Consider the following 20,011-nt stretch of genomic DNA (forward strand, 5'->3'; position numbering starts at 1 on the left):
CTGACTCCAGCCTGCACATGCTACCAACATCGAGTTCGTTCCTCAGAAGAGCAAGTGTAATTTATAAATCAAAACAGCACTTGAAACTGTTTGACTAATAAAATGTCCTTCACTTGACTCCTCAGTTTAAGCCTGGCTCGTGCCACCCTCTTTTCAGATGTAATCGCTCTAGGAAATACTTTTTCAGTGTGCACTTAGCAGCAGAGCCTGAATTTGCTCTAATACATGCTTTACTGTTTACTCCCCAACACCTCAAGCAGCCTGTCTAAGCTCTCAGTACCATCCCCATCCCAAATGCTTCAGCCCATCCTGCAGCTTCCCCCCATAAGGATCAGGTTTACCTTAGCAGCAGCGGAGCAGCAGTGCCCAAAATGGAGATTTCAATGGGATGTGAGAGGGAGACTTTACCTCTCATCTACATACTCCTGTAATTTCCACCTTTGGGAAAACAGCCTATCTACAAGCAGAAGGTTTCCATGTATCTTGTCTCTCAATGTCTTCAAATACTTCTTGCTGCTCTTGTAGTTTCCAGGCAGTTTTAATTATTTTGTTTTTAAATAGAGGCGAAGCACCAGAATTCAGTAACTGTACAGAAAGAAGACGTCAGAAGGAAGTGGGTGTGAAGACCCTCTGAATAAAGTCAGCCCAAAAAAAGCTGAGCTTTCTCTCTCCCAACTTTATTTCACGAAGCTCCTTGTTATCCCCACCTTTATAAAAACTCTTCTTCCCATCTGCTCTGCCTGTGCATCCCTGACTGCCGGGGCTCCTCTGGGACATGATGGCCATTCCCGTGAGGGCAGGGTGCTCGGCGTGGAGTCGGAGCCTTTGCTGTCATTTGCCAAAATTCATCCCTCTCACCTGCTCCTGGGAAGAACAGTGTAGGAGTCAGGCAGAAAAGCGAGCTCAGGCTGGGGCAGTCCCAATATTGTGCTGAGCCCGTGGCCAGCGCACAGACAGGCAGCACCTCTCCTGGCCAACCTTTACTTCCCGAAATGTCAGGGCTGTGCAGAAGCAGGCGTTCAGCTCTTTCTCCAGCGCTCACTCATCCCTGTGTACCCTTGCATGTGCTGGTGTGAAATCAGGGGCTTCCCAGACTTTCCCTCAGTCACCTCCATCAGATCACTTTGTCCTTGGGTGGTATTTGCTTTTCTGAGTCAAGAGCATGCCGGAGAGACGTTCCCGTTCGTCTCCGGCTGCTTGCTGATTTCCCACGCTGCGCACTTGCTGTTTGCTCCTATGGCAAAAATAAAAGCTGCTTTTGCTGGTGTGGTCCACAGTTGGACTTTTTCCCTCTCTGTTTAAAATGTAAGGTCTCACAAATTAAGAAGCTACAGCCTGTCTAGATCTTATACCAGTCAGTCTCTGATTCATCAGAGAATCTCCTTGGTAACTAGCTGTTCCTCTCTGATTTGCTACTAAAAAGCTCTCCCAATTTAAAGATAAAATACAGTGAAACAGAAAGAGGAGCTACACCATATAGATACCTTATACAGAAGCATATGCCTTGTGTGCAAGCAGCTATACTGGATATTTTCTGACGTGTGTGGGAAGCAGCCTCTCTGTAAGACAGCACAATATTACCCTACGGATGGCAAATGTGCCCCAGCTGCCTCATCTCTGCCAGAAATCCTTTTTTGCTGCTCCAGGGCCAGTAACCCCATCTGCAGGGTAAATAATCCCACAGGAGAAGATGAGGTTGGCATTTAACAAGGGGCTCAGCAGTTCACGCTTTAATAAGACAGATTTCTGGCCTTGCGTGGGACTGATTGCCAAGTACAAAGATTCAGGGATGGGGTGACTTTCTGCAGGAGGTGTGCCTGGTGTGTTTGATGCTGCCTGGTTGCCCTCTGGCTCTGGTAATGAGCCCCTGCTGCCTGACCCCCTCCTCAGCACACAGCAAAGTGCTGCCTGCACTCTGGTGTCTGTTGGAGTCAGAGGGAAGGCGCTCACTGAAGATTCGGGAAGGTTTTTTTGTTGATGGTTTGTTTTTTTTTTCCCTAAGAACCAGCATTGCTGGAAAAGTTGATCCAAAGTGAGGCTTAGAACACTTTGTGTTTGAAATAGTGAGTAACTGTGCTCAGAAAGTCAGTGTAAGTGAAGAGTTTGACCCACGAGTGCCTGAGGCCAGGAAACTCTGTGGTGAGAGTTGCCTGGGGTTATTAAAGGATGAGGCAATGGTACAGAGCTAGAAATGAGTATTCATGTTATGCATGTCTGGTGCACCTGCAACCAGAAAGCTCTGACTCCCTGTGCTTGCTGTGCCTGCTCCAGCAGGACTGTGCTGCTCTGAGTGGGGCTTTCTGTGATGCTGAGCCCACCGGGGTAGAGGAGGGGACAGACAATTCTAAAAGAGTGCAGCTGAGCTGCTTTCAATTCTTTTTACCAGATAAATCAGAAATCCAAAACCATTCCTAGATTTCCCTTGCAAAACCCAGCCAGCAGCCCTTGCCCTGTCTCTTGGCAGAAGCAAACAGAGGGAGAGGGGAGAGAGAGGCAGGTCCACAGCCCAGGCACTGGTCAAGTCACCTTCCTCTCCGTATTTTCTCATTGGCCTTATGCACCTTCTGTCCCACAGCACTAATTCCTCTGAACTGATACAACAAATAGCAACAAAGCAGCAGATCCATGAGGTTTTTTTATCCCTGCAAGAGGCTTTTGAGCTCACTGTGAGAGCTTGCTCAGCCCTGGGAAGCACCCAGCAGCTGGAGGAAGGCTCCTGCAGGCAGCTCTGGCAGTAGGGCTATTGACACCATTGACTTGAGACAAAATCTGTGTTCCCATAAGGTGTTGTGACATCTCTAATGTCTGGGCAGGAGAAGCACAGGATTATATACTCTGCTTGGGAAGGTACGATCCAGACCTGCTCAGATTCAGACCTGTGGTAGAAGATTGTTTAATCTTAGCAGGCAAAAGCTTGTGTGTAAATGTGCTGCCCCATACCAGCAAAGCCAAAAGTCCTCATACCTTCATTTATCAAGTAATATGGGTGACAATAAACTGGTTCTGATAAACAAGGGTTGAGATAATCAAGCTCATTTTTGATGCAATTGAACATGTCAGGAACACGACCTCATTCTGGATAAGGGAAGAGCTTTTAGATAATCAAAGCTGTGATAAGCAAGGCCTGCCTTGTCCCCCCTTGATCAGGGGAAAAGGGAAGACTGATGCTCATCCTTCTCCTTCCTGCTCTCCTGCTGCCACTGTGGGTGCTGAGGCTTGGGGAGGGCAGGTGAGCCCCTGCTCCGTGGGGTCTCGTGCTGCTGCTTCAGACCCGAAAGGAAATACAAGAAGCTTTTCCTCTGCCTCTTTCCTGCCTTTTAGTTTTCTTCCTGAAGCTTCAAAACCTTTGCTGCTACCAGATCTTTGGGCCCACGCCTCTTGGAGGGAAGTAGTGAGGCAGAAGGAGCCCCTGATGGGAGCGATGTCTGCAGGCAGCCTGTCCTGCCCCGTGGAGGCAGTGGGCAGAGCTGAAGATGGACTGTTTACCTTTGATGAAGCTCTGGAGCAGTCAGATATGAATTTTTATGTTATACATTTTAATCACACTGTTGTGACCCGGACCATGGCATGGGGAGAAGTTGAAAAGCATCAAAACCTGCCTATTCCTCACCCCTCACCTGATGCCTGCATTCTTCAATTGGCTCCCCTGAAGATGCCTGCAGACAACATCTCCTTGTCAGGGTTATTGCCCACCCTGTGTGGTTTTGGTTACAAATTCCTATTTATATATATACACAAAAAACAGCTTATGTACAGCGTTTTGCTCTTCCTCTCTCCTTTGCAATGTGTTTCTATTTTGGGAAGAGGAGCAAAGGTGGTTGCAGCTATTTATAGCAGGGGAAGGTGCATGACAAAGGATGCCCACAGCCTGGATGGGCACAGGGCTGTCTACCTGAGGGCAACAGGGGGCCCTTGCCATCAGAGACATAGGGTTTTTTGCTTTTTTGTGTCTCTTCCATTTTATTTCATATGCTTGTCTAATGCTGGATGAGATATGAACTTAAAGGACTGTTAGTGGCAATAAAAAAAAGGAAAAGAAACGTGTGGAGCATCGGCAAGTATTTTTTATGAATTAGATCTCTTGAGATGAAAGCTTCATTACAGTGAAACAATGAGCCCACTACACTCTTAGTAGTACAAATGGGTTTCATTTGTATTAGGAAGATACAAGCTTATTACTTTTAGTTTGTTCCTCTAGCACCAGGAATGTTTAATGTGATAATCAATGTAATTGAGGAACTGAAATTACAGAAAATTGCAATACTCTCAGGAGTGATAATGGCTACAACTGCAGCATGGTCGAAAGGTTGGGAAATGGGCACAGGTGTGGTTAAAGCAGACTCACATTCCAAGTGTGGATGATTCCCTGTCAAGCTGGGATCTGTGGGAGTGCATCAGGCAGCTCCAGTGCAGCACTTGCACCAGGGGCACCTATGTTTGAACACATCTTTCCTGAGTTATTTGCAAAGCTGGATAGGGTCACAGTTTGGCCAGTTTGGTTTTTGGGATTTTTTTTCCTCCTCTCTCTCCCCAGAAATTGCAAAAGGCACACTTTTTACACCAAAGCACTATTGCCAAATTCCCAGCTCCTTTCATAAGTACAGTGTTGCTAAAGATTTTCAATTAAATGTTTCAGAGCCTTTAACATAGACAAAACAGCATTTCCTCTCCAGCCTACTGCTCATAAAATATGATGCTGTTCTGTGAAATTTTTCACCTCTGAAAGTCTGCAGCAGGCACCCACCACACTTCCAGCCCAAGTTCTATGAAAAGCATAGCTCCTTGGAGGACCTGCCAGCTATAGGAAGGTCACCTATAGCCCAGCAGCATGGAGCTCCTACTCCAGCTTTGGGGAGCTGCTGGTTGCCATGTACCAAATCCAACCACTCCAGGCAATTTCCCTGCTCATTTCATTCCCTCCGTGATACAGGGGGGATTTTTTGGTTGCTTGTTGGTGGTTTACTCTGTGTGTTAGTCCCTAGAAAAGGTGGTGAGAAGGAAGGCAGCTCCTTGTCTCTGCCGTGGCAGCTGCCCACGGAGCAAGAAGGATGCATGGGGCACCTGGGCTGCACTGCAGGGTGCCAGACATCAACCTGGGCAGTGATGGGTGAGGAGAAATACCTAGAACCCAGGAAAGATTGAATATATTTCACATGCACCTTCTGAAGCTGCTGAATTCAGAGCCTACAAGAGTGCAGCCAGGCTTGTTTTTGTCCCTCTCCATTTTAATCTGTTTCACTCTGAGGAAGGAAATTTTCTCTGTTAGAAAAGTTGCCTTGCTCTAGTGGTTTCTAACAAATCACGGCTGTAGTCACCAAAAGCTGTTTGGTGCCCTCCCTTTTGGGAGAGCTCTCCTCCTGTGCCAGGACAGGCTCCTGTCTGGCAGCACTGGAGCCGGTGCCCAGCGCTGCCCCACATCACAGAGCTTCCTCCCTCTGCCAGTCTTGAACACAGAACTACAGAGAAACCAGGTCTGTCCATCAAAAGAACTCACTTCAGCACGTGCCTTCAGCTGTGCCATGAGTTAGAGTCAAGCCTATTGCAATCAGATGGTGCTTCGAGGGAAACTCGGGAAGGCAGAGCTGAAGGTGGTGCTTCACGGGCTGTAGTGTTCATGCTCTTAACGCAATTGCTTACATTACAAAGCAATTATCAGGGTTTAAAATTTCAACAGCATTTGGAAGGCGTATATGCCTGGGGGTTTTCCATTTGCAGAGATGTTTCTTTTATTGTACCTACTTGCCTAGTAACTTCACCATTTTAAACACATCAGAGTGTTTTAGAAACCTATTTGTGATCTTTGTTGAAAAACAAAGGCAATCCTGCCAGCTCCACACAGAATACTTGCTCCCTCGCAAGCTGCTCCTAAGGCTCAGTTTGGGTTTTGTGAGATTTAATGAGGTAAAACCCCCCGTACAGTGTTTTCTGCTCCTTTTCTTAAATTTTGGCAGCACATCATTCAGCTGGGGCCCCGCACTTCAGTGCTCTCTCTATCACTGTGACACCATCAGCTTTTCCTCCTCTGTCCAACCCCTTCAGGAGCAGCAGTCACTCTTGCAGTAAATTTTCGCTTGGAATAACACATCATTCTTGTGGCCCGCTCCCGGTGCCCTGCAGACAGGCTGGCTGAGGGGCTGGGAAGTGTAAACCTCCTCCATCAGCTGCTAAAGACAGAATTTGCTGCTGATAATTTGAGGTGGTGCCATGGCCGAAAGCAGGGCTTGGGCAGGTCCAGTCCAGCCCAGAAGGGCCAGAACTGAACTGGGACCTACTGGAGGAGGTAATTCAGACAACCCTTATCACTTAGCAAGGGAGAGACTTTCTGTAGAGAGGACTATGTCCAAACCAGTCAATTCTACACTTCCCAGCAGTGGTACAGTTTCCTTAAACAGCATCACAGACTAATTATCACACAACTGTTTATCACGAGCACAATGCACATGAAACCACGAGGGTAATTTCCATAGTAACCATGACCATCCTATGTAGGGATGCAAATGCCAGAATGTTGCACACTTGATAGTACCATGCACCTGTGTGCCCGTGCAATAAAGCACATGCTCTTCTGGTAGCCAGTGTTTTCTTTCTGGGATTCCACTCCTTGGCTTAGAAGCATTTGCAAAACCTTGATTACTCATTTGTAATGCTCTTGCACTAGACACATGCTTCTGTGTAATGTCTTTAAGGTTATGTGGAATTCTATTTGCAATCCCTCTCATAAAAAAAAAATAACACAAACCACTTGCTGCTAAATCTGTCTGTCAGCAAGCAAATGCCAGGAACCAAAATGACTATTGTTATTACTGTTATTTGCACCATTCCAAAATCCATTAATTTGCTTGTTGCAGTGTTAGGTAATGAACGCTTCTGCAGCAAGGTCACAACTCCATTTTACATCAAATAACTATCTTTTCTCATGTATGATACATGAAGCATATTTCTTGCTTAGGGTCTAATGTTTTATTAACATTATTTTCCTTTGTTCTTTCTTACAGATTGTCTATTATGACTGTAAAGATTGCCTTCATGACGTGTCTTTTTAAATTCAATGCATAATTACATAAAACAGAAATTCGTCTGATGCTACATTAACAAATCTCTCATAATTTTCTTTGAACAGGGGGACATGCTGCTATTATTTACCAGAAAACATTGATTTAGCTAAGCTTCATGGAATTTTTCAGTCGCTGACACATGTATTGGATATGGGCAGAGTAGTGATGGAAATGATGTGAAAGAAAACTGTTCAGTTCAAGCCAAAAAGACTAATGGAAGTAGTAAAAATAGTAAAGATATGAAAGCAAGAAGTACTGAAATAAATATCTGAGATGGGAACTTGCAGGGAAGGTTCACTGCAGCTGTGGATGCGCCTGGATGAGTGTCAGCCTGGGTTAATTTGCAGGGTGACAGATGTCTTGGGAACAGGCAAATGCTGAAGAACAGAGCTGGTGTCCCTGGGCCAGGTCTGCTCATGGAGCTGAGCCACTCTCAGGTGTCCTTGGAGCATCACTGACTTACTGCAGCTGTGGCTTTGGCGCTTGTCTTTAAGGATGATTGTGCAATCCTACACCTTTGCAAAAAAAGCCTCACCTCCCTCCTGGCAGCACAAACACAATTTTGATTGACTGATCCTACACTGCTTGATCTGCTTCATCCCATTCAGCTGGTTTTGTTTCACCTCTGGCTCTTTCTTTGACCCCAATTTTCCCTTGACTGACTCTAAGAGACCCAGCAAGAGGTGATTAGTGCTGCCAGGTGTCTCTGGTTCCCCCAGCTCCTCCTCAAGAAGGCTGGTCCTAAATTTATTTAGGCTGCTCCTAAATCCCCACCTATACTACTCCAAGATGTGATTTCACAGTCCCCTTGCTGTACCTGAAGGACCCTGAAGGGTGCCCCCAATTGTTGTAGTATCCCTGTGCAAGGATGGAGCAGCAACATGATCCCCACACCTGAAACTTTGAATTTGCAGAAGGTAAGCGCTGCTGTTACTGTTTTGTAGATAAAAACCGTACTGGTTGGCAGATATTAAATGTTTGGCTCAAGGTCACAGCGAGTATCTTTGAAGTCACTTGATAAACACTTCATTCGCAGCAAAGGATGTGCTCTGGGCTGTGATCTTATCCTGGAACAAACACTGAGATACATTCCTCCTCTTTCATTCTACTCTAGTGGTATATGTTGCTCACAGTTAATAATCAGTGAAAGATCATTAATTTTGCCTTCTGATATATGTTTTTAATTTCTTTATTCATAATAAGTTCATTGCTGCAGCAGCAGGAATGAAATATGTGATACTACTGGAATTTCTTTGCAATTCAGCATTAATTAATGTCCACTTCTTGCACAGCGTTAACAATAACGTGCCCAATTTTTCAGAGGTTGATGTGGAAAATTCTCTTTTCTAGCTGGCAAGAAGTGAGATTTGCATTTTTTAGCCTTTTGTTTAAAACTGGGCCTGAAGGGGTTTGAAGTGTTGTAGCAAACCTGGATGTAGCACCCTTGTTGTCCAACCTGGTGCCATGCAATTGGGATTCCAGTCCACCCGCTCACCTTGTCTCTTCATGTTTGCTAGTCAGCACATGGAAGGACATCCCATTTCCACAGAGACCATGATGAACTTTTTGTTAGGAAAACAGGTCTGTCAGCCCTTATTCCTCCTCCTCCAGCAGAGTTTTAGTTAAATGCACCGTGACACTTGCTACCTCTGAGACCCTTTCCTTCCCCTTGCACAGGATGGGTTCCTGGGTTCTCTATGGTGATTTTCCTTCCCTGTCCATTGTAATAATAACATGCTTCAAGTTTTGCTGGTCTTTGTCTCTCTGGAGGATTAGACATGCCATTTGGCAAAACTGGCCATCTAGGGATACAAATATGTTACCAAAATCAAGTCACCATTTGCCTTTACTGTGAGACTTGTCTTAATACTATTGCAAGGTTGAACTCATTTCTTCAGTGGTTAAAAGGATGGATTTACTGGCCTGAAATGATAATTTTTATTTCATCATACCTTGCTGCTGTTTTGTGCATGTTTGCCTCCTCAGCCCTGTCTGAGGGAAAGGAGGGGCTTAGGGTTGGGAAACTCTGACCTGTGGCTTTTGGTAGAGAGTGGGGAGCAGTCAGATTGACAGTTCATGAGTTGTTAGTATTGTGCATCCCTCTTCACTTAATATTCTCCCTAGTTCAGCAGCAGAATGAGGTTTGGCCTTCAGCACCACTCTGAATGTCTCTGTTGTGAGGATTAAGAGAGTAACTTGCTGTCAGAAGTCCAAGGCTGTTGCACTCCCTATTCCTGACCCTTTAAAGCATGGTGTGACCTTTTGAATATACAAAGAGAGCTGAGAACATAAATGCACACATATTTAAACAAGAGATGCTGCTTCCTTTCGTGAGAGCCCTGTCAGGCTGTGTGGGAACGGGATGATGTTGCGTGGCAGACTTTGGAATTTCTGTGTGACCTTGCTGCTAAAAGCTTCATCTTGCAGCACCAGGGAATACCACTGAACTTGTGCATGAACTCTAAATATTTGCTGTTCTGAGGCTGCTGAATGAGCAGCTGTGGAAGCCAGTGCTTCACTCTGCATGCTTGGGATAGCATTCCCAAAAGCTCTTGCCGTGGCCCAGACCATAAATACAGGCAGTGTCTGAGGACTGCCCGGGGATAGGGCAGCCTCACAGTGTGGAGGGCTGTGCTCAAGGGGGTTCACCCCATCCCCATGGCCATCTCTGACACCTCACTGCAGGCACCAGGTGTGCTTGAGCTAGAGCAGCAGCTTTGCTGGCTGGGACAGTTGCAGCTGGGGAATCCTGCACCCTAACAAGACTCACCTCTTTGCTGCTTATTTTCCAGCCCTGCTTTGCTCCAGGTTGGAGCTCACGCAGTGCTTGTGCAAAGCAGCAGTCATAAAGCCAAATTTTGGATAGGCTTTGGGAATGTGGAGGCACTTTGAGGTCTTGTGCACCAGGGATGTACCAGAAGCTGCATCTGGCTGTTCTGCCCCAGGAGGGCAACCAGGGCAAACTGCTCCTTTCATACCTCTGCACTGTCACATTGGAAAGAAAATGGAGGTGACAATTATTGTGGTTTCCCATCCTTGCTTGGCAGGGAGATGGCACTCACTGTCACAGCCAAGCCTGCCATCTCCTGACCCAACAGCTTTGGTGGAAAAACTCAGAGGGAGGGATATTGGATCCTGCTCCATCCTGCTTCACTGACTTGTCATTAGGAAAGTTCTTGCTTTTGTTTTTGTGTCTAATTTGGAATATGTCTAGATTTCAATCAAGAAAAATGAACAATGAAGAACACTAATTACTGCAGTCTGAGGGCAATGGCATCACTGTCCCCATATTGCATCTGACTTACTGGGCCTAAGGGAGGGGCTAAATACAAATTCCAGCAGTAGCACAGGCTCTTTGGTAATGTACCATCTCACTTATAAATGTGCTTTGCAGAAAAATAACTACTTAAAACCTTCCTCTTTGCTACACTCACTGACTAATACAGCCCTGAGTTAGTATGATGCTGTCTTTGCAAAGCTCCTCTTTGCATCTGTCTGTGCTGAATTCACACGCAGAAGTTTTTACGATGAAATGAATTGCTAAAATTCCTAATGAATTTAGTTATCAGAGAGGCTTTTCTAATAAAGATAATATACGTCAGCAGAGCTGGCAGGTTTTTACTGGGGCAATTCTTCATTGAGTCCAGAGTAGATTTCTGTGATAAATCTTGTTAGTGCTGTCACTCTTGGTCCTAATGGTGTGAATAGCCATTTAGCTTGAGAAACAGCAGAGCCATTCAGTGGCTCGTGGGTTTTGGCATCAGGCTCAAGTGTTCTCCAGCCTTTCCTGTCTTTTGCCAATCTCTCTGACTAATTCACAAACTCTTTTATAATGCAAGAGAGGCTCCCACAATGTATCCCTTAACCTCTGCTGTTTAGACTCCTATGATAGATGTTGCCTGCTCTCATTGCAGGATGCGATCCCTGCTGCAGTTACCTGGCTGCATTATCAGAGACTGAGGTAACACTTTGTTCTTAGAGCACCTGCATGATTTGTTTTATATCTTTGCCTTTCAAAAGCTTTTGAATTGCACTTCCTCTCTGGCTTTCACAGCCGGTTGCAGCTCTGGACTGAACTGAAGCCTAAGAGATAAGCCCTGCTCTGTGTTTTTTGTGTGGAGTACAGCAGGTTCATTCATTACAGGGGATGCTGCTGCCTGTTGAGCCACCCCCAACCAGTTGTGTATCCCTTGAGCATCACAATCTGCCCCATGGAGAAACCCACAGCCTGAGGCTGTGAGTCCACAGCTGTGATGTTTGCTTGCTATCATGAGGACAGTGATCTTGTTTCCCTGGTCACAGCGTAATGCAGGACACATACCCTGCAAATGGGGACAAGTAGGGAATTTGGAAACAGCTGGCCTGTGCCTGGTACCTGGGACTAGTGCTCTTCCTTGCTACATGCTGTATGGGACCAGTGGATCTGAGTCCCACTGTGTCAGCTGCATTCTAGCAAGGGGTGGGAGACTTTCTTTATATTTCTTCTTTTAAAATATCTGTTGCTGTTCTTACTTGTCAACAAACACAGGTGTCTGCAGCAGAGACAGTATCGTAATGAGTTGTTTAGCATCTGTGGAGATCTTGGCAAAAGCCCCAAAAATTGAATAAATGCTAGATAGTTCAGTGAGACCTGTATCAGTTTTATTTAATACTGACCTTCCAAGAAGTCCTTGGATGATGTGAACTGGCTGTTATTGGTAGCAGAGAAAATAAAGTTGCAGCAGTTTACACCAGCTGAGCACCTGGTCATTATATCTACTGTTGTAAAAGTTGCTGTGGAAGCACAAGCTAAAATAACTATTCATCTTTGATCCCTCAGCAATTCAAGAGCCTTTAGTAATCTCTAAGATTAGGGTTATAGAGAGATCGAATTTTATATACAACCCACTTAAACCACGTTTACAACATGTTTCAGTTCAAACAGGAAAGTACTGCACGTGCAATATGTGTGGGGCTCCCCTCCTTCTCTGTGCAAGTGCAAGTCTGTGGTGCCTTGAAAGTCAGACTCTGAAATGCTGTGGGTGCTCTGAGCTGAAGGCCAGCACTGCTGGGACAGCATCCCGTATTTCCAGAGGAGAAAGTGGAGCTGGGTAGGAGTTACCACATATTTACCTATTCTTGGAGAACAGAGATGGAACCAGGTTGTGTTTGAGAGATGCTGTAAAACCATTAGAGGAATGTACTCTCCTGCAGGACTGGAGTTAGTGGCTTTGCTGCCATTACAAGTTTCCAGGTGACTTTAATTACAATCCTACGTGGGGGAGGGTGTAAAACACAATGGCACAAATAAACAAAATGATCCAGCTAGTAGGAGGCACAGTTGCAGCCTCTTAGTTTCCAATGCAACATATGCTCCAGCCACTATTTCTAGATTCCCTGTGTATTAATACATGTCTTATAAGGAGCAATGAATGAGAGGGCTTTCAAATGCCAAAGCAGCAAGTCACTGAGTCCAGGAGCCAGCTTGTTTTTGGCTGTCTCAGGCCAAGCCTGGGACTGCTCCCCAGGCTTCAGTGGAGTGATAGTGGGTTTACCCTGGGAAAAATCATAATTCAGGCTGCAAAGCAGAACAGAGTGAATTTTGTTGCTTGCTTGCCAAAGTCTTGTTCTTTGAAAGTCAGCTCTGGTCTTGTGTAGGACAGTGCAAAAGAATGGATTTAGTAAAGGTTAGGATGTTTCAGTGACTGAAGGAAAATTGTTTTCTTCCCTCAGCTTGCAGTAGTAATGCTATGTATCTGTTCATAGGTTTCTTAAACTATTTGTGTCCTTCCAGCAATATTTGATACCCTGGGTATCTCACAGGCTGCAGAAAATATTTACTCTGTCTCGTTTGCCCTTCTCTCAACAATGCACATGCACAAAAGACAGTTCTGAAGTGTTTGTGGCTTTTGATTGACAATAGGAATCTTTTGCTTTGAGTTTTGGCAGAACATTCATGGTCCCAGAAAGCTTTTCAGTTAACTCTCATTTTGTTTGCATGACTAAGCAGTGGTTCTGCATCACTTAATTACAAAAGATTTGCAGAGCCTCAAAAGTGTTTCAGCGCTGGAGAAAAATCCAGCAGTAAATCCAGCTTCCAGGGATTAAATTGCTTTAAACTAAAAACCCCAATAGCAACAATTCTTTTTCACAGAACGGTTTGGGTTGGAAGGGCCCTTAAAGATCACCTAGTTCCAACTTCCCTGCCATGGGCAGGGACACCTTCCACTAGGCCAGGTTGCTCAAAGCCCCATCCAACCTGGCCTTGAACACTTCCAGGGATGGGGCAGCCACAGCTTCTCTGAGCAACCTGTGCCAGGGCCTCACCACCCTAACAGTGAAGTATTTCTTCCTAATATCCAACCTAAACCTATCCTCTTTCATTTAAAACCCATACCCCCTTTTCCCATCTCTCCATGCACTTGTCAGAAGTACCTCTCTGGCTTCTTTGTAGGCCCTCTTTAGCTACTGGAAGGTACTCTAAGGTCTCCCCAAATCCTTTTCTTCTCTAGGCTGAACAGCCCCAGCTCTCTCAGCTTGTCTCCACGGCAGAGGTGCTCCAGTTCTTGGAGCATCTTTGTGACCTCCTCTGCACTCAGTCCAGCAGATCCTTTATTTTGGGGGCCCCAGAGCTGGATGCAGCGCTCCAGCTGGGGTGTCAAGAGAGCAGAGTAGAGGGGGAGAATCACACATGGTGCTGGCTCATGTGGATCTTCTTGTCAATTACCACCCCCAAGTCCTTCTGCTCAGGGCTGCAGATGACTTTTCTCCCTTCAAGTGCAGCCTTAGGTAAGAGTAGACAATGTGGCTTCAAGCCTCTGAAGAATCTAGGTGTGGATGGTATAAACAATGAGAGATGTCTGTGTAAGAAATAATCCAAGTTACTGTCATGGCAATGATGTGAAACACTGACAATTCGCTGCTGGAACTTCCTACCATGTCAAATGTATTACCATGAATTATTTAGCAAATCTAATTGAGTGTAATTTTGCTATTGGAGATAAGTAGCCACTAAGCCTAGTCTGAAAAATCAATTTGTATATGCCATAGTACTGACATCCCTTGGAACTAGCCTGGGTTCATCCACAGCGCTGCCTACTTTATGCTGCAGTTTCATGCTCTTCTTTTGGTATTGGCTTGGCCTGGGATGTCCAAGAGCCCTGGGCTCGCTGAAATTTTGCATGCAGGATGGATGTAAATCTCCTTGAATTTCCAGGGTGGCAGAGGTATCAAACATTTCTTTGTCCCTTCTGGAACATTTATGATACTTTTGGGTAGTACGACAGACAGACCCAGCTCACCGAGTGGTGCAGAAGGGCTTGGGTTTGCCCAGAGCAGCTGGCAAGGCTTGCAGTGGATCTGCCATGGATCTGCTGAGCCATAGTGAAAGCAAGCCAGGATGCAACAGAGATGGAAAGCAACTCTGCAATGGGAGCTAGAAAACAGTGTAAAGGGGTTCTGTAGGCTAAGAAACCTAGATTTGGTCTATTGAGGTCAACATCATCTACTGGGGATTAGGTAGGATCAAGTAATTAATGAAAAAGATAATTCATACCAGTTTTCTAATCCCTGCAGACAGCGCAGATGACACATTTCTGCTGTCAGCCCTTCTATATATGTTTTCCTGTGAAGAAGTGCAGAGAAGAGAAGGATGGGCAACAGGCTGCAGAGATTGTCACTAACCCTTCCCGAGTGCTGTTCTCTGCTGGTCCAGAATCCACTCTTCCTTGCAGATATTTGGTATGCCCAACTCAAAGCCTGCTCTGGCAGCCTCACTGCCAGGGTATGCCAGCTCCCTCTGAGTCCCCTAAAGCACAGAGCAGTGAACCTGTGCCTGCTCCAGCCCCACCACTGCCACAGGGAGGATGGTGATGCTGCTGAGTCTACTCATTGGTGAAATTATTCCTGGAGACATCACCAAGACTGTTACAGACCTCCATTCGGTAACCTGAACGTAGCAGAAAAAGCAGCATCCTGGGGGTTTCCCAAACTCTGGTCTTAACTACACGATTTAGCCTAATTGTGTCCACGGCTCACACAGCCAAAGCATTTGCCTGGGAGCTGGTGTGGGGCTGGAGCTGCAGACTGGCAGGTCCCACAGCTCTGCACGAAGGGCTGGATTCTGAACAAGCTGATATTCCCCCTCCTTCCTGGTTTTCCTTGTTGGTTCTTACTAGGAGCATGAAGGGAGGTGTCTTTCTCTTAGGATGCACATACAAATGACAAAAAAAAAAAAAAAATAGTTGCATCAAAGGTAAGTTGACCAGTCAAGGACTGTTTACTGCAAAATTATCCTCTTGGTGCACAACAAAATGATTTGTTACCTTGTGAGAGCTCCCTCACATCATGTGGATGTGCAGGTCTAGGCAAAGTACAATTGCAAAGTACAATTCCATTTGACATCTCCAGCAGCCGGGCTGAATGACCTCAGTGGAATTTTTTTGCTTCAAAGTGCTCAAACTTTTCACAATAATGTCCTAAGTCAGAGTGATGGTTATGGTTGCAGATAGAAGAATAGCTTCTGAAACTGTCAACTCATTGTTTCAAAGCTCACAAAATACTCTTTCAATACTTTCAAACTTAAACTCTTGGACTCTGTTTCAAAATAATTTTCTAGTTTTAAAATGTCCCTTAATTTTAAAAAGAGCTATATTTTAAAACATTTAAAGTAGACTTGAAATGAAATGTGGATTTTATTATTTAAATGGAAAATGTCCTTTTTCGATCAACCGCAACTAAATTTTTCCTCCCTGACCTGCTTTGTCCATCAGACTGGAAACCCCATTATCTTTCCATTCCTACAAGAGGTATTAGATTCTCAGCAAAATGGAAATGCTGATCTCTGAAAATGGGTGCTGCTTCTGCCAGTGCCCACTCTGGACCCTGAGATGGGAGAGCACACAGCTGGGTTGACCACAGGAAGAGATTGCACCAGGGAATCCCCGCTGGGTTTTGCAGCAAAGGTGTGATGTTTCGGCACACAACTGCATTGCTCTTCCTGACAGAGCAGCTTTGATGCCAAGGAAGTAGAGCCTGAGTGCTCTGATGCTTGCAGTTTCAATATGGGTATCTAAGGTTGTTTCCCACAATGTTCTTACTTTTATTGCTGAAACATGATGCACCAAATTACTCAACTGCAGCAAGTGGAGTCATTTAGCCTTGTTGTGAGAGCGTGTTTCTAAGTGCACATTGCAGGGCTCCCATCTGTGCTGTGCCCACTGACACTGCCCTGGTCCCCTGGTGCAAGAGTGCCATCCGCTCCCTCTGACCCTCTGTTGTGGGGAACCTTCATGCTACATTAAAAGTGACGTAGTTGTGGAAATAAGTAATTTTCTTGGTCCCTGAGTTCCTGCTGTGGCTGGAGCTGCCAGCGTAGGAGCAGGCAGAGAGCAGGAGCTCAGATGCACAACCCTCATGCCAGCGTTTCTGGGCTCAGGAGGAAGCAGGGTGCTGCCCCTCACAGCTATGGGGCTGTGAAGGTCAGATAAGGCCAAAAGCCATTTAAACTCGTCTGGCCTTCAAGGAGAGATGAGCATATTTTCAGGCAGCTTTGGTCCTGGTAGGAGAAGTTTTGGTATGCTTTCCCCTCTGCACAATATGGGGAACTTCCCATCTCTTCTGCTGTAAATGTATTGTCACCTCTAAAAACTCTTCTGAAAGCTTGAATTTTGCTTTGCCTCTGCACTCTTTGAAATCAGTGTCTGAAATATCAAAGCAGCATATTTGATTAGGCTGGACTTGGCCTCTGCCTGGCAGTGCCCAGCACCTCTGCTGAGACAACTTGCTCAGAAATAAATTATCAGATTAGCATAACCAAAGTGGGAAGGGCTTCTAAAACACTGGTAGAGAAAAAGCAGCATGATCAGGTGCAACATGCCTGTTTTCTCTGGGATATGCAACAAGATGTGATAGATGGTCACCCCAGCAGAGACAGATAAGAAACGCCTGGAGGTAGAGGGAAGAAAATAAGAAAATCTTTCCTACTGTCTGTTTGTAATAGTTTGTAGAGCACTACAAGTTAAACTCTGTATTATCTTTAGTCTGCATTATTGTCAGCCTATAGCATTCAAGAGCATTTATGACTCAGAACAGGTTTTATGTGTGTTCTTTTTAGTCTTTATGTCACTTTACAACTGTGTGACACACCACTGAGGCTGCAGCCAGGTGAGGAAGCTGCTAAGAGGGCTGTGGAGGGGTCTGCAAAACACAATGGGATCCTTTCCTTTGAAAGTGGATTTCCATTTCAAATGTTTCTCCAGGAAGAAAAGTCCTTTTCTCCACTGTCCTCTTCACCTTATCTCCCAGGGAGTGACCCTGAGTCCCAGGGAGCCTCATGTTCCCAACAAGACCTTTGTATAATTATGACCCTGGTCCTCTAAATTTGACCCCAGCACTGGGGATTTAAAGCCATTGAATTGGTGCAGTGCTGTATGGGCTGTTACTGCACTTTATTGTGTAGGATCTTCTTCACAGATACACAAGGCAGTTGCTTTACTCTTGCTGTATTTTGTATGGTAAAGTGCTAACTAGGAGAGGATGGTGATAAACTAGTGGGAAAATGAGAACAACAGACCTAGAGAGCATAAAATACAAGCAGGTCAAGGGCTTTGGGAGTTTCACATGGTCATTCAAAAGCAGGATAAAATGCAGAGGTTTTGGTGCTGACATTGGATGTGGCTCCTATTAAATTTGTAAAGAGCTGCTGGGAGAAAGGTCAAATTCCTACTCCACAGCTGGGTGGGGAAAGGAATTCTTTTCTGCACATCTATTCTTCACTGACCCCTCTCTGGTAGCTTTTTGGGCCTTGCTCCTGCCCAGCCTCTTGATTATACTGGCCTTTTACTCTGCTGCAAGCCCTGCAGGTTCCAGTAGAAAAGCAGCTAGCTGGGGTAGAAACCTCTGGAATGGCTGGGAGAACTGCTCTGTGGTAGAGGATGAGAAGAAGAGGGAACAGGGAAGGCTGTCCTGGGCTCTCTTGGAGCAGGTGACTGAGCAGCCAGAATCTGGGGGGAGCAGAAAGAAGAATTGGAGAAGGAGGGGTAAGAAAGTGTAATAGCTCCACTCCCTGTTTTCATAGATCCACGGCTGATTAGGATTGTCCAGAAGAACTAATGTGGAGTTGGAGCTCTGGGAAATCAATCCACAGGAGTTTGTGCATTGATCTGTTTGGAAACATTAACCTGAGGAATTTCTCCATCTACACTTGTTTTCATTTGGGTGCATGTTCACAGGGATTGATTTTCTTAAGATCTGAGCATTGAATTAGATGTTTTTCTGGATGCACTGGTTCAGCCTCAGCTTTTGTAAGGAGGTGTCAGCTGGGATTTCACCTAATTCGACTTTGTTATTGAGATTCACTGACAGTAATCAGCAGTAGGTTTGTGACTGCATTTTCCTCAGCAGCCCTTGAAGGGGCAGAGGGTTCAAGGCTGAACTGTCTTTTCACCCAAATGCTGCAGGAAATGGGGGCCAAACCCAGCTATTGCTGTGCAACAGGGTTGTGTGGCACGACATCCAGTAGGCTGGATTCCTACACCAGCAAAACGTGATGGCCTCTTGAGAGGTAAAGACACTAAAGCCTCATCTTTTCTTAGGAAAGATATATGTCTAGATATATAAGATGTGCATCTAAATGTATATGTGTGTGTGTATATATTTTTTTACCAAATTGCTTTGTTGTGCCTCTGTGGCTGTAGAGGAATCAGAATGGAGTCTTAAATAAAGGGAAAGCCAGGTGACCCTAAGTTCTGCAATTCTGGTGAAAAAAACCCAAACAAACAAAACAAAAACCTTTCTGGAGGGAGAGAAGGAGGTCATAAAGTGCTCCAGAGGCTTATAGAAGAGGCTCCCCATTGCATCTGCTCAGTGATGTTGCTGCCTGTGTTCCAGCTATTCTCATTCAGGTGTAACCACTCTTGCCCTTTGCTGTGGCTGTCTGCCACTGCCAAGACCCTCTAATGAAAACAATGGATATCTGTGCCCAAATTGCTAAAACAGGCAATAATATGGTCTTGGTTCCCCTGTCTTCACCTTCCCCATGCTCCTGCCCACTGCTTGCCACTTAGCCCCAGTGGTCTCAGGAGGGACTGCCCTAAATCCTGGGGAGTCTGCTCCAAAACCAGCTGTAGATGGAGCCACTGCAAAGTTACAGAAATAAGAGTGGCTTTGTCCTCTGTAAGCTTAGAACCTCTTTACCTTGAACCTGTGCAGAGCTTGGCATGCAGGGGTCAAGTCAGAGAGAGATAAGGTACAATTCATTTCAGTGAATGAATTATTTTGTATGCAGAGGCTGAGCTCAGTCTCACTGTGTTACCAAAAGCTGATAACAAATAGATATGAAACGCCTTTGAAATGCTAACTTATCCTAAAAAGCCCATTTCTTCAATACTTCTAAGCAACACAAAGCTTCATCCTAGACAATCTGCTCCCTCCTCTCTATTTTAATAAGCAAGAAGCATAACATCTGGCTGGAAAGAGCACAACAAATACTTTTGCATTCACACAGCTCAGGAAAGAAAGGATGTTGCAAAACTTCAAGAAGTCCCAGTTTCAAAGTACCAAGATGAACAGACAGAGGAGAAAGCTGGGAGCAGTGAGGTTCCAGGCAGGATTGTGCTTCATCCCAGCTGTACTGCCCCATCTTTTCCCTACGGGCTGTAAGGGGCTGCTTAGGCTGTGTCCTTCCAGGGGATATTTTATTTTTGACCTGCATTGCAAGAGCAGCCAGAAGACCAGGTTTCTGCCACGCCAGGCTCTGTTTAGTGCATTACGCACTTGCTCTCCCCAGCTGCATTTTCCCTGTGCTCCCTCTGAACTCAGGTTTGCTGCTGAACTCCTTGTGTGGGTACACGGTGACCCATTTCAGTTCAAATGAACTAGGTTAGCTAAAGCAGTGGAAAATGTAGGTCTTTTGCTATTTTGCCTCGCTTTGAGTGAAATCCATTGGTTGCAAAAGACCAATCCCTTGGCTGATGTAA

At 45.5% G+C, this 20,011-nt stretch overlaps 1 protein-coding gene across 5 annotated transcripts in view; it reads right to left on the bottom strand.

Annotated features, from left to right (window-relative positions):
• KCNMB2 (potassium calcium-activated channel subfamily M regulatory beta subunit 2) overlaps positions 1 to 20,011 on the bottom strand; it is a 98,857-nt gene that overhangs the window by 50,252 nt on the left and 28,594 nt on the right. For 4 of the 5 annotated variants that reach the window (XM_050308246.1, XM_050308244.1, XM_050308245.1 and 1 more), the window contains exon 1: positions 342 to 700. The exons of the other annotated variant lie outside the window; for it this stretch is intronic. In XM_050308246.1, coding sequence (XP_050164203.1) covers positions 342 to 415 — 74 coding nt within the window. In that variant the 5' untranslated portion in view covers positions 416 to 700. Of the gene's footprint in view, positions 1 to 341; positions 701 to 20,011 lie in introns of those variants that run through there. 5 annotated transcript variants of the gene reach the window in all.

The sequence above is a fragment of the Myiozetetes cayanensis genome, unplaced genomic scaffold (assembly GCF_022539395.1).
Source record: "Myiozetetes cayanensis isolate MyiCay16 unplaced genomic scaffold, myiCay2020 scf13, whole genome shotgun sequence".
Classification (NCBI taxonomy): domain Eukaryota; kingdom Metazoa; phylum Chordata; class Aves; order Passeriformes; family Tyrannidae; genus Myiozetetes; species Myiozetetes cayanensis.